Source organism: Phyllopteryx taeniolatus, chromosome 4 (genome assembly GCF_024500385.1).
Source record: "Phyllopteryx taeniolatus isolate TA_2022b chromosome 4, UOR_Ptae_1.2, whole genome shotgun sequence".
Lineage (NCBI taxonomy): Eukaryota > Metazoa > Chordata > Actinopteri > Syngnathiformes > Syngnathidae > Phyllopteryx > Phyllopteryx taeniolatus.
This window is the reverse complement of record NC_084505.1, coordinates 30889451-30907878: the sequence shown is the minus strand read 5'-3', so window position 1 is coordinate 30907878 and position 18428 is coordinate 30889451. Positions and strand designations below refer to the sequence as shown.

At 41.9% G+C, this 18428-nt stretch overlaps 1 protein-coding gene across 1 annotated transcript in view; it reads left to right on the top strand.

The window, feature by feature from the left end:
- usp43a (ubiquitin specific peptidase 43a) overlaps positions 1–17450 on the top strand; it is a 69340-nt gene extending 51890 nt beyond the window's left edge. The window contains exons 12-16 of the mRNA XM_061771626.1: positions 3446–3565; positions 5239–5488; positions 7262–7420; positions 11868–12029; positions 13287–17450. Of these exons, the coding sequence (XP_061627610.1) occupies positions 3446–3565; positions 5239–5488; positions 7262–7420; positions 11868–12029; positions 13287–14302 (1707 nt within the window). The 3' untranslated portion in view covers positions 14303–17450. The remainder of the gene's footprint in view (positions 1–3445; positions 3566–5238; positions 5489–7261; positions 7421–11867; positions 12030–13286) is intronic.
- The last annotated feature ends 978 nt before the right edge of the window (positions 17451–18428 follow it).

Genomic DNA, 18428 nt, shown 5'->3' with positions numbered 1-18428 from the left:
GCCAAGCATGTCATTGTTTTGACGGGTTTAGTCCACCTCTTGCTTTTGTTTTCCTCTCTTGACCACGGATAGTTTGGTAGATAATGATATTAAGCAGGTCTGGACTATGTTGTAGCTAATCGGTGGTTTGAAATCATCTCATTCTTCTTGAACCACTCTCCGAATTTAGCCCAATAAGTCCTGGTCCTGTTATTTTGGAATAGGATTATGCTGCCCAGCAAGCAACGACGTGTATGGTGATGTTATGCCGATTACAACCGAAGTGGAACATCGTAAAAGAATTGCAGTTGGCGACTCGCACCCGCACACCGCGCGATTGAGCACCGCTCATCCACCGACGCGCTGCAACACAAAAACTGCGACCCCGTGTCAGGTTTTGAGGCTCGGGATATACTATACTTTACTATATTATTATTATTTTATTGAAAGACAAAAACCTAGATTTAAATTCCGACAACTTTATTGATCCCAGCGCAGTTTGTTTGAGTTTGAATACACATTCAGCGTCAACAAACAAATGTCGTAAAGGACATGACAAATAGTTTACGGGACCAGTTGTGAGAAATGAATAAATAGAGCAATGAAATAAAAGCAATACAACAAAATAAAACCACATGATATGAAATATTAAAAGATTTATTTATTTATTTATTTTGATTTATTTCGTCCTCATTCGGAAAGCTAAGTAACACTGGACAACTTCTGTGGCGAAAACATGTTCTTTTTATTTGATTATTTTTATGGATTTTTCAGCCACCTGTTTCTCCCCAGTTAATCTATTATTAGGTGTTTGATCGACATAGGTACAAAGACAGGTTATAAAATAAAAATATTGAATGTGGTTAAATATTAATACCACCAGTGAGTTTTCCCACAGTTTTCATTTATTCTTTCAAAACCTACATGGACGTATTGAAGTAAAACTTTAAGGTTAAACACGAGACGCCTGCAACAATTAATGATATAAATCAGAATGCTAGATCAGGAAACAGTCATTTTACTTTGAAATGAAATAAAATAAAAACTCAATTCATTTAAAAAAAAAAAAAAAAAAAAAAGTGTTATATTGATGACATTACTGATATAGGTCTATAGAGCTCCAAAAAGAAATAGCTCCTTCAGTTATGTCAGGTTTATGACGTATTTTGTCAGTGTTAATGAAACACCAGCTTCACCACTAGTTAGAGCGATTCCACTCTCATTGTATTTTCTGCCACTTGCGTTATTAAAATTCTTCCGGAAATCGAGACGTTGCCTAATTTTTACATTTCTCGGGACATAACGTGCTTCAAACTGTCGAGCCGAATTCCATAAGTGGACAAGCAGACGCTAATACAAATGTGTGATGCTCTGTTCGTCCAACAACCTTGCATCTGCTCGCTAGAACGTCCAGGCATGATTTCAACTTTTTTTTTTTTTTATGGCACATATCGTTAACAGGTGAATGATGTCTGCTGGTTTAGCATGTACACAGTATTTCTCTTAACATATTGTCACATTATGTGACAAATGCACCCGCACTCTTTGAGATGATCAACATTTAAGGGCAATATTACCATTAAATACCGCAGAAGGAGCTTCATTTTGCAAATTGAACAGTGCTGAAGGCATTGACTGTGTTACCATCTGATGCTGAAATTATATTTGACAGCTCATCAGAGTGTGGCCTTTTGTTTTTCTGAAAGGTCGAAATGAGGAATTACGAACTCCCAAGGGCATTCAGCAAAAGCAGCAGTTACTGTTTCGGTTTCTTAGGGAACTAGCCTAAAGGGACAAGTGACATTTAGATAAAGTGTTTATCATACTCATCATCAGACAAAAAGAATAGTAGTGTTGTAGCGTATGTTCTGTTGGCTTCATCAAGCCGTGACCTCCAACTCTCACTGGAGCGGTTCACAGCCGAGTGTGAAGCGGCTGGGATGAGAATCAGCACCTCCAAATCTGAGATCATGGTCCTCAGTCGGAAAAGGGTGACGTGCCCTCTCCAGGTCGGGGATGACATCCTGCCCCATGTGGAGGAGTTCAAGTATCTTGGGGTTCACGAGTGAGGGAAGAATGGAACGTGAGATCGACAGGCGGATCGGTGCGGCGTCTGCAGTGATGCGGACTTTGTATCGGTTCGTTGTGGTAAAGCCTAAAGGTGAAGCTCTCGATTAACCGATCCATCTACGTTCCTACCATCATAGGAAAGAAGCGGCCGAAATGAGTTTCCACCGCAGGGTGTCCGGGCTCTCCCTTAGAGAGAGGGTGAGAAGCTCGGTCATCCGGGAGGATCTCAGATTAGAGCCGCTGCTCCTCCACATCGAGAGGAGCCAGATGAGGTGGCTGGGGCATCTGATTTGGATGCCTCCCGGACGCCTCCCCGGTGAGGTGCACGTCTCACCGGTAGGAGACCCCGTGGACGACCCAGGAAACGCTGGAGAGACTACGTCTTTCGGGTGGCCTGGGAACGCCTCGGGGTCCCCCCGGAAGAGCTGGATGAAGTGGCTGGGGAGAGGGAAGTCTGGGCATCCCTGCTAAAGCTACTGCCCCCGCGACCCAACCTCGGATATGCGGTAGAAAATGGATGGATGGATAGAACAGTAGACAAAAACAGTAGACAAATCCTCGGCGCTAAAACAGGTCGTCATACATTATTAATTCATTCACCTTCCGTTCCGCTTATCCTCACTTGGGTCGCGGGTGTGCTGGAGCCTATCCCAGCTATCTTTGGGCGAAAGGTGGGGCACACCCGGAACTGGTCGCCACCCAATCACAGGGCACATAGAAAAAAACAACCATTTGCACTCACATTCACACCGACGGGCAATTAATGCATATTTTGGGGATGTGGGAGGAACCGGAGTGCCCGGAGAAAACCTACGCAGGCACGGGGAGAACATGCAAACTCCACACAGGCGGGGCCGGGAATTGGACCCCAGTCCTCAGAACTGTGAGGCAGATGTGCTAATCAGCCGCCCGTCATGCATTAGTTTAATTAAAATTACTTTTTTTCCTGCTTGGAGACACCCGGACTGAATGGAATTTAAAAGTTCAGTTTTATTCAATTATCTTTTTGTCCAAAATTATCACGTCTAAAGCATTTTTGCAATGTCTATAGTTAGGTTCAGAACTATTCGTTCAGAATTTCACATCCATGGCCTCCAGTCTTCAGGCAGCCATTGACTATAAAGTATTAAATATTATAGTTGTATATACAATTATGTGACTTTCTCCAAGTGCTCTTCAGCCTTGAAAATTGAAGTAGTCTTCCTTAAATGGCTGTCATTCCAAAATGGTAATTGTCAGATTATTGTGAAACGTTTCATATTAAAGTTGAAAGTGTACATAAAAAAGGGCATCTCCTTTGTTGCATCTAAAATCCACTGCGGTGGTGAATAAAATGGTAAAACCCCCTGTTACTGTCCAAATACTTCTGGACCCAACTGTGTTGAACTGATTGCAGCTGGCTCCGGATGACGCCTGGAAGTGCCCTCACTGCAAGCAACTGCAGCAGGGCATGGTGAAGATGAGCTTGTGGACGCTGCCCGACATACTCATCCTTCACCTCAAGCGCTTTCGACAGGTACGCGAGACGGAAGCGGCGCACCACACCAGCTAACATTTAATTGCACATCTCTTCAAGCATCACAAGTCACTGAGCAATCAGTCACATTTCCCCGGTTTGCCAGCTCAAACCCATTTAACACTAGTCCTTTGTAGGGTGAGGAACCATATTTAATGGTACTTTTAAAAATATATAATATCTATATTAAAGAGAGTTACAGTCACTGTGGAGTGCATTTCAACTCTATCAAAGAATAGAATTGAGTAAAAGAAAATAGTTCATTATTATTATTTGTTTTATTATTGTCCGCCGAGGTATAAAATTGTCAGATAAAGTACAGATATTGTCATTTAGAAAACAGAGGTAAGGTATAATAAGAATATCAATAAACGTAAGGTAAAATAAGTAAAACATTGAGGTAGAGCTGCTCAAGTCATGTGTGTATTGCTCCTTTTACCGATCGTTCAGGATCGCAATGGTATTTGGTATAAAGTACTTTTTGTTGTTGTTGTTGTTGTTGTTGTTTAAAAGTCCAGAGGAGCTCTATAGAGCTTCCCAGACTTCAGAAGCTCAAACTGAAAGGAGAGAGGAAAAAAGCTGTGGGCCAGTATTCTCCGAGCTTTGTCCTGTCCGTGGAAACGTGTCCGTGTAAGCTTCTAGGGTTTCCCCACTATTTTACCTTCACAATTCTGTTTAACTTTTGACCCTTACACTTGTGACTCCAGTGACTAAACCAAGCGCACATATGAAATGTTAGGGCACTCTCAACATGCGCAGAAAACACAACCTCTGAAATCTGTGGACTGACACACCGTGACAGCTTTATCTTCAAAGAAGACTGAGTCGCTGTGAGCATTTCTGAACGATAAAATCAGTTTTTCAGCAAATCTCAAATGAGTGTCAAGAACTAATTTCAGTTTCAGCAAGTTGGCCATCATCTATTGTCAGTTCTTGCTTTGTGTGAACAACAAGCTCCCTTGATTTTGACATTGATTTCTAACTGGTTGTCAAGGCGCGATTATGAAATCGCTGCCATTTGTTAGCTTAAAACATACAAATGCGGCGAAAAATTTGCTCCTCCCTGACATACAAAGATCTTAAAACAGCTGGGATGTATCACTTCAACATACTTACTTGACAGCAATGAATGTCTTCATATTATCCTTATTAAAAGCGATTTAAAGGGTGCTACAACTAAGTAAAAAAAAAAAAAGTATAATAATGAACTGTTAAACTTTCATTTTAAAAAAGGTATTTGGATAAGCTCTCTATGAAGAGTTAAATCAATCATCAACCACATAAGTTATTAGAAATAGGTCCTTGTAGCTTAAATCATATTCAATATTGTCCTGTTTAATATTCTCTGCAGTTATAGCTTTTTTTTGTTTTTTTTTTTTTTTTTTTTAGCTCTCATCATGTTGCAACTTCAAATGAACCCAATTAGTGAATAGAAATGTATACAATGAATTGCCATATTCGGCACACCTTCATAAACTAATGAGTACGTAAGTACCGTACGTTAGAACTACATTGTATCGAAAACTGCTTTTCCATTCAAATAAAGCCTCAGTCGGAGAGGTGGTCATTTAATAATGTCTTTATTATTGTGACTGGCATTTGCACTACTGTAGAACTGTATCATGTTACTTTCAGGTAGCTTAATAAGGTACAAAATGTCTTTTTGCCAACAGGTAGGCGAGCGCAGGAACAAGCTTTCAACACTGGTGAATTTCCCACTGACTGCCTTGGACATGGCCCCCCATGTTGTTAAGAGGAGCCAAAGTACGCGTAACCTGAATAGCGGGCCGTGGCCCACATCCTGGCCCAAGTCCTCGGGCCAACACCACCCACCTACAGACATGACCCTCCCTCACGACTACCTGTATGACCTCTACGCCGTGTGCAATCATCATGGAGGAATGCACGGGGGACACTACACTGGTATGTACCGGTAGCTTGTCTAATGCTACATACACCACACCAAACTAGCTACTTGATGATAGCAGTTCTGTCACTGCTTGTATCTGCAGTTGTTCTCATTTCAAAATGTTGTTTGCCCCAGGAAAAACTTTAAAATTGTGCTTAGGGCCAGTGGGAGTAAACATCACTTTGGTTTTCATTTCATTACGATTTACAGTAAGAAGTTCAAGGCCATCCAGACTTTTTCCTCAAGACAAAAAAAGCTGTTTTAAGGAGAAGGCATGTATCTGTTTTAATGGCACAAGAATCTGACTGTCATCATCATAAACCCATGCTTTTTCATGATGATTACCTGGGGCAGGAAATACAAAGAGAAAAGCAGTGGCCCTAAAATTGAACCCTGTAAAACCCCGTAAGATAGCTGAGCAAAGCGGGACTCAGAACTACCAAGGCTGACACACACAATTCTGTGAGTCAGATGGGATCTACATCAATTCAGAGTGCTCCCACTAATTCCCACAAGGTGCTGTAACTGAGCCATTACGATATTGTGGTCTGCATTATCAAACCCTACAGTTAGGTCCAGCAAGACAAGAGTCATTTGCCAGAATGATGTCATTGAAAACGCTTTATAAAGCTGACGCTGTGCTATGCAGCATTTTAAAACGAGACTGAAAGACCTCCAGGACATCATGTTCATCCAGGATTGCCTTCAACTGAGTGTGCGCAACTTTTTTCCTGGATATTTGAAATGAAATGTAACTTGGCTAAATTGGCTAGTAAACTGCAATTGAGGCCAGGTTTCTTAAGCAAGAGTTGCACGACAGCATGTTTAAAGCTTTGGAGATCCACATGACAGACTGCTATTAATAAAAAAAATTAAAGAAAAGGGTAAAGATGACAATTAAACTAAAACAGGAAATTATTCTCCAAAAGCATAATCCATATAATGTGTCAGACATTTTATTTTTAAATGTATATTAATAACTGCAGTTATTTAACATATTTTTGCACTGACATGAACCATACAATAAACTGTTACCTGTAAATCATGGAAAAGTTCACTAATTTCATCGCCATTGTTTCTGCCCTGTAATGAATTCAAATCCAAGCAAGATCCAAACGGGCTCGAATCGATTCTGTTTGAATTCAGCGGGTGCACACGTCCTTTATTAGTTGTTATGAAGTATAGACCTGTACTTACGTTCAAAAGTGAATGGTTTTTACAACCCGTTTTACAAAATGCACAATTGTGTAGAAAAAGGCGCACTGTTTTGTACTGTTTTAATGAGAACGACTTAATGGCACATTTCAAAGGGAACGCGATCTCACTACATGCATGTTTTACACTTCAAAGCTGATTTCTTCGCGTCCCAGTGACTTAATGTTGGCAGCGCGGTCGTCTCGTGGTTAGCACGTCTGCCCCACAGTTCTGAGGGTCATGGTTCGATGCAGGTCCTCCGCGGTACTCCCTCTTCCTCCCATATTCCCAAAACATATATGTTAGGTTAACTGAAGACTAAATTGTCCATCGGTATGAATGTGGCTGTGAATGGTTATGAATATTTGCCCTGGGATTGGCTGGCTGCCTGTCCAGGGTGTAGCCCACCTCTCGCGCAAAGTCAGCTCCTGCTCACCCCTGACCCTGTTGAGGAGAAGGACTATAGAAAATAACTTAATGGTAATGTCATTACAGATTGAGCTCAAGCAAATTCGTCCTGTTTATTCACTCCCAAGTCAAATCGCACTTTATGATTATGACATAAACACACTTGTCCTAATATTCCTCACCAGCCTATTGCCGGAACTCTGTGGACGGTGTGTGGTACAGCTACGATGACAGCAGTGTCGACCTGGTCCCGGAGCAGGAAATCTGCACCAGAGGAGTTTATATTCTCTTCTACCAAAGACGAAACATCATTCCTCCATGGTCGGCCAGCAGCTCCATCAGAGGTATGCTATCCTATTCCTATGGATCATAATTGAAAATAGTCAACGGCATAAAAACTGTCCATAAAACCATAACGGTTTGCGAAATATTGTGTGATTTAAGAACAAGAAAGCCGATGTCGTCACACTACCTCAGTCTATTTCCTCTCCACTTGAAACCATTTACTGTTACAAAATCGCTCATACAAAAACTACTACTTGTCTCCAGTTATCTCTGCGAGACTAGCTGTGAGACGAGCCCTTTTCAATCTCAGGTCACTGGGTAATAAATCAATGTTGATTAATGACATCATGACAAACTGTGATCTGGACTTTTTGTTACTAAATGAAACGTGGTTAACAGAAAGTAGCTGTAATACCATTGTAATACCAGCAAATTTTAACTTTATGAACAAGTGTCGACGAGGGAAAAAAGGCGGTGGTATTGCTGTTATTCTTCAGTCATTATTTCAGTGTAAAGAAATTATACTGGGTGATTTTAGCTCTTTTGAATATGTCTGTTTTTCAGTTCAAGGTGACCCAAAGGTTATTGTTTTAATAATTTATAGGCCTCCAAGATACAATAGAAATTTTTTGGAGGACTTTTCAGAACTGCTTTCAGTTATTTGTACTGACTACAACTATTTTGTCATAACGGGAGACTTAAACATTCATGTTGACAATAACATGGGGGAAGAAAATCTAAAGAACTCTCTGCTGTACTAGACACATTTGACCTCTTTCAACATATTAAGAGTCCAACCCACACTCAAGGCCACATCTTAGACCTGGTCATCTCTAAGGATGTTGAAATTCTATCAATTGGCATTAAGGATATGGCTATTTCTGACCATTTTTGTGTATTCTTTGAATTACAGATTCTTCCATAAGTTCAGACCACCTCTATGTCTATTAAGAAAAGGTACATAAATGAGAGTACCGCCACTAAGTTTATGGAGACCATTGCTGTGCCACAAACTGTGAATGTTGAGACAGTTGATGAACCTTTGGATAATTTCACCTGTAAAATCTCAAATATCATGAATGCTGTCGCTCCTATTAAAACTAAAACAATCTTGAGGCGACCTGAATGTCTGAATTTGATACAGTTGACCAAAAAACTGTAGAGAAACGGTTCAGCAGCTGAAACCATCAACGAGCTGTCTTGACTCGATACCATCTGACTTTTTGAAAGCTATTGCAAAGTCTGTGCAGCAAATAATCAATGGCTCACTTCAGTCAGGCGAGTTTCCTAAAGCTCTTAAAATAGCTGCCATTAAGCCTCTGCTAAAAAATAGAACACTGGACGCTTCCATGTTCGCAAGCTATAGACCCATCTCAAATCTCCCTTTCGTAGCCATGATTGTCGAGAAAGTTATTTTTAACCAACTTAGCAATTTCTTGAACTTCATTTGACTTTTTGACAAATTTCAAGCAGGTTTCCGAACTCATCACAGTACAGAATCTGCTCTTAGATGTTAGTCAGTCATCTCAATGATAGGAGGTTGAATACTGACGCGGGAAAGGGAAATATCTGGACTCACTCTCGCTCCTCCGGATGCATCCAATCCATCCAAGTCTGCTCTCTCTAACTTTGTCTCCAAAACATCACATGTGCGAGCCTGACCATGCAAAATATTTGTTGATCTGGTGATTTGCTGAGGTGCGCTATGTGATAAGAAAATCACATATATAATTATAATATAATAATCACAATTTTCCCCTTGGTCATCAGTATCATCCCTTCTGTTTTAGGATCATAATACAGAAAAATGACAAAATTCAATTGAAAGTTATTCCTTAGCCAAATTCTTGCAGGATTTGTTGAAGTCGCCACATGATGATGATGGTTGGCCCTTATTGTATAACTTTGAGAGGCATACGCTTCCAGAATATTTTGATGGAGCTCTTAATTGTACCACTTGAAGAGTAATCGACTCCAACCATTGCATTCATAGTACTTGAATTGAAATTGAAATCCGGTTTGAACTGTATAATGAGCTTTATTTCATCATGCTCAGAGGAGTGAGCAGATGTTTTCTCTTGCCAAGAAAACAATTCAGATGGTGCGATAGCACCATCTGAATTGCACAGAACGTGGTCATATTCGAGGCTAGGTTTCGTATGTGCTGACTTACTAACATACCATTATTCAAGGTTTTAGACTTTTATTTTTTTCCCCCTCAACTTTTAAAATCAGTATTTTATAATGGACAATTGGTAATTGCAGAAACATGACTTCCGTGTTTCTGACAAATCCTGCGTTATAACGATAGATCTATTGTGCCGATGACATTTTCTAATTTTTCAACTCATTTCAAAATCCGTGTATTTATTATGAATAATACTACGCATACGCTGACTGACTAACATCTATTACTAACATCAAAAACTGAGACCCTTGCGTTCAAATTTTACTGGCCCCCAAAGAGCGATTCAATTGATAGGGCAATAAACACGACACCACAGGGAAACACCCCCTTTTAGATTATTTTCAGGTTATCTTATAATTTCTCCAGCCACCGTTGTAAAGTACATTACCTCAGTGTTACAAATAAAACCTAAAATCCTCATTCAGTTGGGGCGTCCACGTACGTGTGCGTCTTGACCAACTGGTCTTTCCTCTTAATTTTCCATTGGACACCAATAATAAAGACTAATTCAAGCCGTACATTAAAAACCGATAGCTAAGTAACGCCAACGATGTATTTGAGGGTTGTGGGTTGTTGAGGTGGGGCTTCCTACTTAGGATTTTTACTTCACTTCAATTTAGAATGCTTTGGACTACCCCATCGAATTCCATCCGCTTAACCAACAATTCTAATGCCAAGTCATTCCTGAGATCGCAATCAGAATTTCCCCCACAATTTTCTCCACAATAAGTTAAAATATGTTTTATTTTAAACTCCACTCGACGTCAATTCTAACATCCTGTTACTATTGTTGTCGTTTTTATATACAAAAAAAACAATACCCCCCACCCCCAGTCTGCACTTGAGAAAGTAAACACCATGGCATTGTGACCTCACTGCTTTGTAGCAATCTCACCTTGCGTTTTCGTGCAGGAAAAAGTCCATTATTTCAAAATGGCTAAGCGTTTCAATGAGGGGAAACACAAAAATTGCAATACACCTCTACTTTGTTATGCCTTAAGAGTGAACATAAGTCAGTTGCTATGTCTCTTTTGGAAGTAGTCACTAGTTGTCTAGTCTCCGCCGGTGAGTTGCTAAGATACTGGTCCTTCTTTCGTGCATCAAAGCAAATCAAAGCTGCCACATCCTAAAATGCATCGACAGGGCTGTGTGACTCTGTTTAATGCAAACAAAATGCTGGGAAAAAAGCATACTGTACGAAATTGAAATTGACACCGGATGCAAACATGAGTTAAAATGCATTTCCCTGATTCATTTGTAATCACTGCTGGTGGTAAAGCTTTGAATATTCCCAAATAACGAATACTGACGTTATTGTGACTCTTGACCTTTTGATGTACACAACACACAATGCTCCGCACACGTTAGCAGCTACTAATGGGTACTATACTAGTTTTGAGACAATCTTTGTTTTTTTAATTATGTTTTTGCACACGCATTTCTCTGTAAAAAGGGTGATAAACTATATGTGACATATACTTATGTGAATGTGACTAATTCACTTGCGCATCTCTGTTTTTCCAATATGCAAAGTAAAATTTGGACATAATTAAAATTCTGGAATGAGCACTCGCGTTCAGCAAATATCATAAGATTTACAGTAAAGCTTTTCATTTCCTTATTTACTGTACCTTGTCTTTTAAGGTCAAATTCTTTGCTTAACAGCCAAATATTGTTTTGCCGATCAGAGTTCAAATTTCTTTTGAAACCCTTCAGTCTAAGGCTACTCTTCCACTTCCCAGTACTGGAGAGCTCAGTTTGCACATGAAGCACACGTTCATAAACAACAACAATGGAGTACAACAAGGGTCCCCTGTGTATTTTCCTTCTTCTCGGCATAAAAATATTGTATTTTTGCGTTTGGTTTTTTTTTTGTTAATTTTTTTATTTTTATTTTTTTATTTTAAATGTGTGAATTAGTCTTATGGCTCATGATTTGATGTGGATCAGTGATTCTCAGTGTGGTACGCTGTCTCCCTCTAGTGGTATGCGAAAGAATGACTGAATTCAATGCATATTACCATGCCTGCAATAATTTTTTTTAAATCCAGTACAGTACATTTGCATTTAATCATTTAAATATGTTTCTTTTCAAACACGACTGTATTTTAATCTTGGTCATTATGGTGTTACTTGGAGAGCCAAGTGTAGTTTGAGGTGGTACTTGGTGTCAAACGTTCGGCGCAGAGCCCGCATAAACATAATGTCGCTAAACCTTAAGCCGCTCCTCAAGTCTCCAAAGTATAATTCCAAGTGCAGAATGTTCCAGCAAGGATTGTCACACTTTCCTCCCTCACTGCCTTGTTGTCCCCCCTCAGGCTCGACAAGTTCTTCAGTGTCAGACCACTGGTTAATCCGCCTGACAGGAGAGAGCAAGAGAGGCAGCCTGGTGTCACGCTCGTCCACCAACTGCCCGTCTTCCGTTCCCGACTCCCCTGACTCTCCCGTCTTCCTGGAGAACACTCCTAAAGAGGAAGGAGGTGAGAGTGCCAGGTGTTAAGTAGCGGGGAGGTGTTTACTGATGGGCATTTATGTCTCCAGTGAGGCTTAGTTTTGGATCAATGTTGAAATGTTTAGCAAGTGTGCTCAGGAAGGCTCTGGGTTGCATACAGCATCACTTTCTCTTCAAAATTCAAACTCTGCTCTGGATGTGTGGTGCGTTGTGGTAAATAATTCAAATAATATTCAAGAGCCTGTAATGAATGCGAAGGATTTGTAATCGAGAATTAAAAAGTGACTGTTTGGTTTGGTTGTTAATTTGTCCCATTACTTTTGGACCCTTAAAAAGTGGGAAATATACAACCTTGAGCTGATTTGGATGTCCAGTTTATTTGTAGAGCCATTAATCACAAAAGGCTTCACAGGCCCACAGTTGGCAATGACTGATGACATCGCCTAATCTAAACCCTCCAATCGGGCAAGGAAAAACTTTATTTCCCCTCAATTGGGGAAAGGAGAAACCTTGAGCTTTCTGGCTCTCTGAGTCAGCAAAAGACCAGCATTTCGCGAGCATCGGTTTTGGGACAGAACATATGGTACAACTAAGTCAAATACCCTCAAATTAAAGTGGAAAGTCTGCAGTTGAAGCACATTTCAAATCCATTGTAGTGGTGTTTAGAAGCAAAAAGATAAGACTTGTGTCCATGTCCCAATATTTCGGAACCTGACTGTAAATTCCACTGTAACACAGTTTCCAGTTGACTACCATTAAAGTGTATCTGTCAAAAATTCACTTCTATTCAGATCGCTGTTCTACGTTTCTACCGAATCGCGGCTAGCCCCCGAGCTTCTAGTCCTTGCAGCCTCTCCGAGCTCGCGGCACAACACTGGCGAACACAACCATCCAGGGTTGTCTGAAACCAAACAATCTAACTCCTGGCGGATGTTTGATACATATCTGTTCAAGGACTTGGCTCATCCAGTGCTGCGAGCCCTCACGCGTAAATACTTGCGCCAGATTTCCAGCTACCGCCACCACTACTGCTAACAGCACTAGGGCATCGAACTGCAGCTACATCTAGTACACAACCAATTTACTTCACTCGTGTGGCGGCGTATCTGAAGCTCGCTTGCTCGTGACAAAGATTTTGGCTTCAAAATCAACCAAGCAACATGGTTATTATGAAAAACTTGGAAGTTGGGGGACTTGTAAGTCAAGGTACCGGGCACTTTATTTCAATAACGTCTCGAATTGGTGCTTGTACTAAAGTATTGTCCTCTCTGTTGTCACTGTTAAGGGGGCTTTGAGAGCAGAACTTTGGTGAGGAGTGTGAGCATGAGGGCACCCAACAAGAACAAGGACACCTTAAACAAGGTGCTACCCCTGCGGTGGTCGCTTGGTTCCAGAGACCGACGAAAACCTGACACGTCACCTCCAGACGTTCGAGACCCTGCGCCAGTAGAGCTGGTCCAGTATTTGGAGTCCGGTCGACGGCCTCGCTGCACCAAGGATCCGATAGAGTCGTTAATGAACGAACCTCGAAGCATCAAGGAAGCGAACGGTGGCCGAGCGGTCAGATCCTCTAGTGTGGGAAGGATCAGTTGTGTGGGTAAAGCAGGAGATGAATCCAAACAAGTGCCAGAGGGCCAGAGGAGGCCATCAGATCAAACATCCAGCTTACGCCGCCGAAAAGAGAACCCGCCAAGAGAGGAAGGCAGTAGTAACACTCTTACAATGAGAAAAGACTCCAAGAGGCAGAGCTCCTCCAAAGCTCAGATGAAGCAAGCATCCAGTTCTGGTGTTCAAAGTAGCTCGAGCACCTCCAGCATTCTCGGCGGCACTCTCAGAAGACAGAAAGACGACCGAACGGACGGGGAACGCCGCGGTGCAAACGAAGGCGGTGCGAAGCCCAAGAGCCACGAGGGACTCCTGTCTTTCCTTAAAGGTAACTTCCTGAGAAGGGACAAGGACTCCAGGAAGTCCGAGGACGGCGGCAGAAGGTCCGGGCTGTGGTTGGCCAACGGAGCGGCCGGAGGCGAGCGGAGAAAGTCTCACGGCGAAGAACTCTCAAACGGGAAAGCGGGGCGGAGCTCGTCCGACATCAAGCGCTCGCAGAGCTCGTCCAGCCTCCCCGCCAGGACGGAGCAGAGCGCCCGCAGGACGGCGTCGCTGCAGCGCAACGGCACGTCGGCGCCCTCGACACAGATCCGCAGCCCCACCGACCCGAAGACGTCTTACGGGAGCCTGCCGAGGCCTTCCTACAGCACCACTTCTCTGGGACGCAAAAAGAACGTTCCAGAGTCCAGCTTCTGACGAGGACGCCTCGAAGGACCTTGAAGGTCTGTAAAGTCAAAGCAATAGAGCACAATTATCGACTCAAATTAACTGGAATGGACCACGCAAAGCTTCTACTCTTTGATACAAAGCGCAGAATGACATAATGTAGACTACTCGAAAAGTGCCTGAGCAACTTCTATGCAGTTGAGACAATGTGTTGTGTTGATATGTATTTTGAGCACTGGAAGCACACCGCACTGATAGCAGATCCACCGACCCAACACATATGTGTCTTATTATTATTTGAGTCCACTTCATCCAAATTCTATTAGTGTAGTTTGCTCGCAATCACGGCACACTGATTGTGTTTAATGAAGAGAATGTACAATGACTTTAATGCTGCTAATTGACCACGGCTATTTAACTTCAACTCCTTGTTGGTTCGACAAACGCTTTCGTTCTCAAGTAGTGACGACGTTGCATTGCATTCCCAAACAAACGATGGCGGGCATGTGTGCTTTATTTTAAGAATTGTCACTGTGTGTTACCGTCTTCAGGCGCAGCATATTCTTTCTTACGCCCGAATTCTCATACTTTTTGTCCACTTCTAAACACTTACACGTCATGCCTTTTTATTAATTACACCACACTTTATACAGTGGAACCTCCATAGTAAACTTTTGGGGGATCCGAAAAACATTTCTCCCATATGGAATAATGGGAGTAAAGGTTAAACGGGGCCAATCGTGAACTGTCCAAGCAATATTTTAAGACATGCATTTTTTTCCCCCACAGCGATAACCCATAAAGACAATGAAAGCGTTTCTTACACTACACTGTGTGTATATGGACACATCACCTAACACAAACACATTTTCAGAAAGAAACAGATACAGACTTGGTTGCTTAAATTCACGGGCATTAAAATGTCAGTTTTCCTCAGTATGGCAAGGTACCAAAAAAAAAAAAAAGACAAGTACCCCACTAATGTAAACTGTAAAAACAATTTTGCGTGACCTTTCACGTGTAGCGGCTAGACCATGCAGCTAATGTTAGCCAAGTAATCTCACTTCAGTTTTTCACTGAATCCTTCTTCATGCTGCTGCTGAACATCTTTTAAGTGAATGATTTGTCCCATTAGAAGATGACTCATTGCTCAAAATGGCGAGGATATTTTCACTGGGATAAAACCATTCGCTCGTCAAACGCTTGTCTACATGAAAAGCCCACAGAAGCAACTAATGGCTGTGGAGGCTGAATGACAGATTGCTAAACTTCCCCTTCATTGAACTGCTGATTGGACAGCTGTCTCCGCTGTGCATGTGTGCCTCAAATGTCAAAGCTTGACAAATATGCCCCATTTTAGCTCACTCACCTTCAAGCTAACGAGCGGCCTGGCCATGTTTTTCCATCCCTGAATCATCCAACTACATTTATCAACCGCTACCATCATTGACGTCACTTCGCCAGAGGGAATTATTTGTTAAATGTGTTAGGTACTGCACGGTAACTAGTGGTTGGCCCGTCTGCCTCAGAGTTCTGATGTTTTGGGATTGAATGCGGGCCCCGGCCTTCATTCTGGGAAGTTTCTCCGGGTACTTCGCCTTCCTCCCAATTTCCAAAAACATTCACATTTGGTACATTGACAACACTAAATTGTCCACTGGTGTGAATGTGGTTGTGAATGCTTGTTTGTCTATATATGCAATGGGCTGGCAACCAGTCCAGGGTGTACACCGCCGCCCGTGTCTTGCCCCAAAGTCAACTGGGATAGGCTCCTGCTTACATGTGACCTGAATGAGAAGAATATAGATATTAGATATATACAGTGGTGCCTTGAGCTAGACTTTTGTCTTATTCAGCGATACAGTGATCCCTCGTTTTTCGCGGTTAATGGGGACCAGAACCCCCCGTGACTTTGTTCTCCCATTACTGTACTGTCCTTTACTTTTTAATGACACCAAGTGACTAGAGGGACAAAAACTGTCATTCAGACTCCCAGCACAGCCTTTTTTGTTTTTGTTTCCCCTCCCCCTGTGTCAACATCCGCTGAAGCACTACAATCGCTCTAATAAAATTTTTCCAAATGCCTCCAGAGATGTGCAACCAATGGGACTCCGACTCCAGGTGTTTGACAGTAGACAGATAATATAGCAATACTTAAAAGCATATATTCTTTATCCTCTCCGAAAACAACAAATACAACTGCAACTTACTGAGGACCGTCTCCATGTACAGTCTATCCATTTGTCTTGTTATACTGCCCCCAGGTGGCCAAGGCATGCACACTGGGTGTACCCCCCTCTCCCCCAAAGTCAGCTGGGTTAGGCTAATGCGGACCTGCGACCCAAATAAGGACAAGCGCTATAAACAAGATATAGACTCTAACCAGTCGTCCACTGTGGCTCTAACGCTCTAACCGTTAGCACGTCTGCCTCACAGTTCTGAGGACCGGGGTTCAAATCCCGGCCCCACCTGTGTGGAGTTTGCATGTTCTCCCCGTGCCTGCGTGGGTTTTCTCCGGGCACTCCAGTTTCCTTCCACATCCCAAAAACATGCGTGGTAGGTTGATTGAAGACTCTAAATTGCCCGTAGGTGTGAATGTGAGTGCGAATGGTGCTTCGTTTCTATGTGCCCTGCGATTGGCTGGCGACCAGTTCAGGGTGTACCCCGCCTCCTGCCCAATGATAGCTGGGGATAGGCTCCGGCACACCCGCGACCCTTGTGAGGATAAGCGGCTCGGAAAATGGATTATTCATTGCCAATTCCTATTCATTCTCGATAATTCCCATGAAAGTTTACTTTTACACTATGAAATTTGGCAGAATTTTGCAACTCTATTAATGGTCTTCATTAAAGTAAGTGAAATGGCCCCAGCAAAGTTCCCCACGTCCCCCAGTTAAGGATTGTACGCTTCACGTTGTTTACAAGCTGGGCACTTCTTTTGTAACACAAGCATTTAATATGCAAGATTTGTATTTTATTTTATTTTTCTCATCATTCAGATTTGCTGTACATCATGTGTGCGGGGGAGATGTAATTAAATGTGGATGTGTAATTTAAAGTGTGAAGCTCTCTAGCCTGTACAGATCTTAGATTTGTCATTGACTGTGTGAGGATCACATTGAGTTGTACTGTATAACTTTATTTTTCCACTAATATGAATAAAAATATATGTATATTATTTCTCTTTGAATTTATTGATATATATTTATTTTTGTTCTGCCTCTTCTTGTGATGATGTATCTGCATCCAGTAGAGCTGCGTTCTGGCCAGTATGTTGCGGCACAACGTGGTGGCCTACAGTACAGGGGAAAATCCAAATTTACAATCAGGTCAACTCCTTTGTAAAAGTTGTTCAACTTGAGACTTTTTCGGGTGTCTTGTTATGATGGGCGTGTGCACCCAATTTCAAGTCAAGCAGTGAAAATGGTTTCAGGAGCTGATTTTTTTTTTTTTTTTTTTTTTAAGCTTTCCGGGGGGCACCCAGGTGGCTTGTGTTCAGGTCCCCTAAAATCCTGGAAAAAAAAAAATACAATTCTTACCAGGGTACAGGTCGTCCGTTTTCAAAAATGTGCCAATACAAGCATCTATTGTACATCTCCAAAACCAAACGTCGCATGTATTTCACGTACAAATCCTTGAAACTTTTATCCCCTTTGCTTTTACACAGTTGGAGCCCAAAAAATCAATCTACAGAGCAACCTCGCTTAAAAGCCAGCCTTTCATCCTTTCCCTCTTTTTTCAGCACGACCTCTTGGTCTGTGCACAGTTTGAGGCTGAAAAATGAATCGGATTTTCCGAAACTATTCCATCTCGTCCAGCTGTGTGCCTGTAAGGCAAATCTCCACCAGGAAAAAGGCATCCGAGCGACTATATTCATCGCTTTGGATAAAACACAAAGTTCAAATCAGTTTTGGTTTTTTTGTTTGTTTTTTTTACCAATCAAAACCAGCTGAAGTCAATATCAGCAACCACGAAGACAACCTTGCATCCTTTCACTATTTTTGTGCAACTTTTTTATTATACTTTTACATTCTATGACATCACATCATGTTGAATTGTTTTATGATTCCTAGGTCAGGTGACTATAGAAATTATATAGTAACCTTTTTTTTTTTCCATTATATCTATTAAAAACTGAATCTGCTCAAAATGTTTA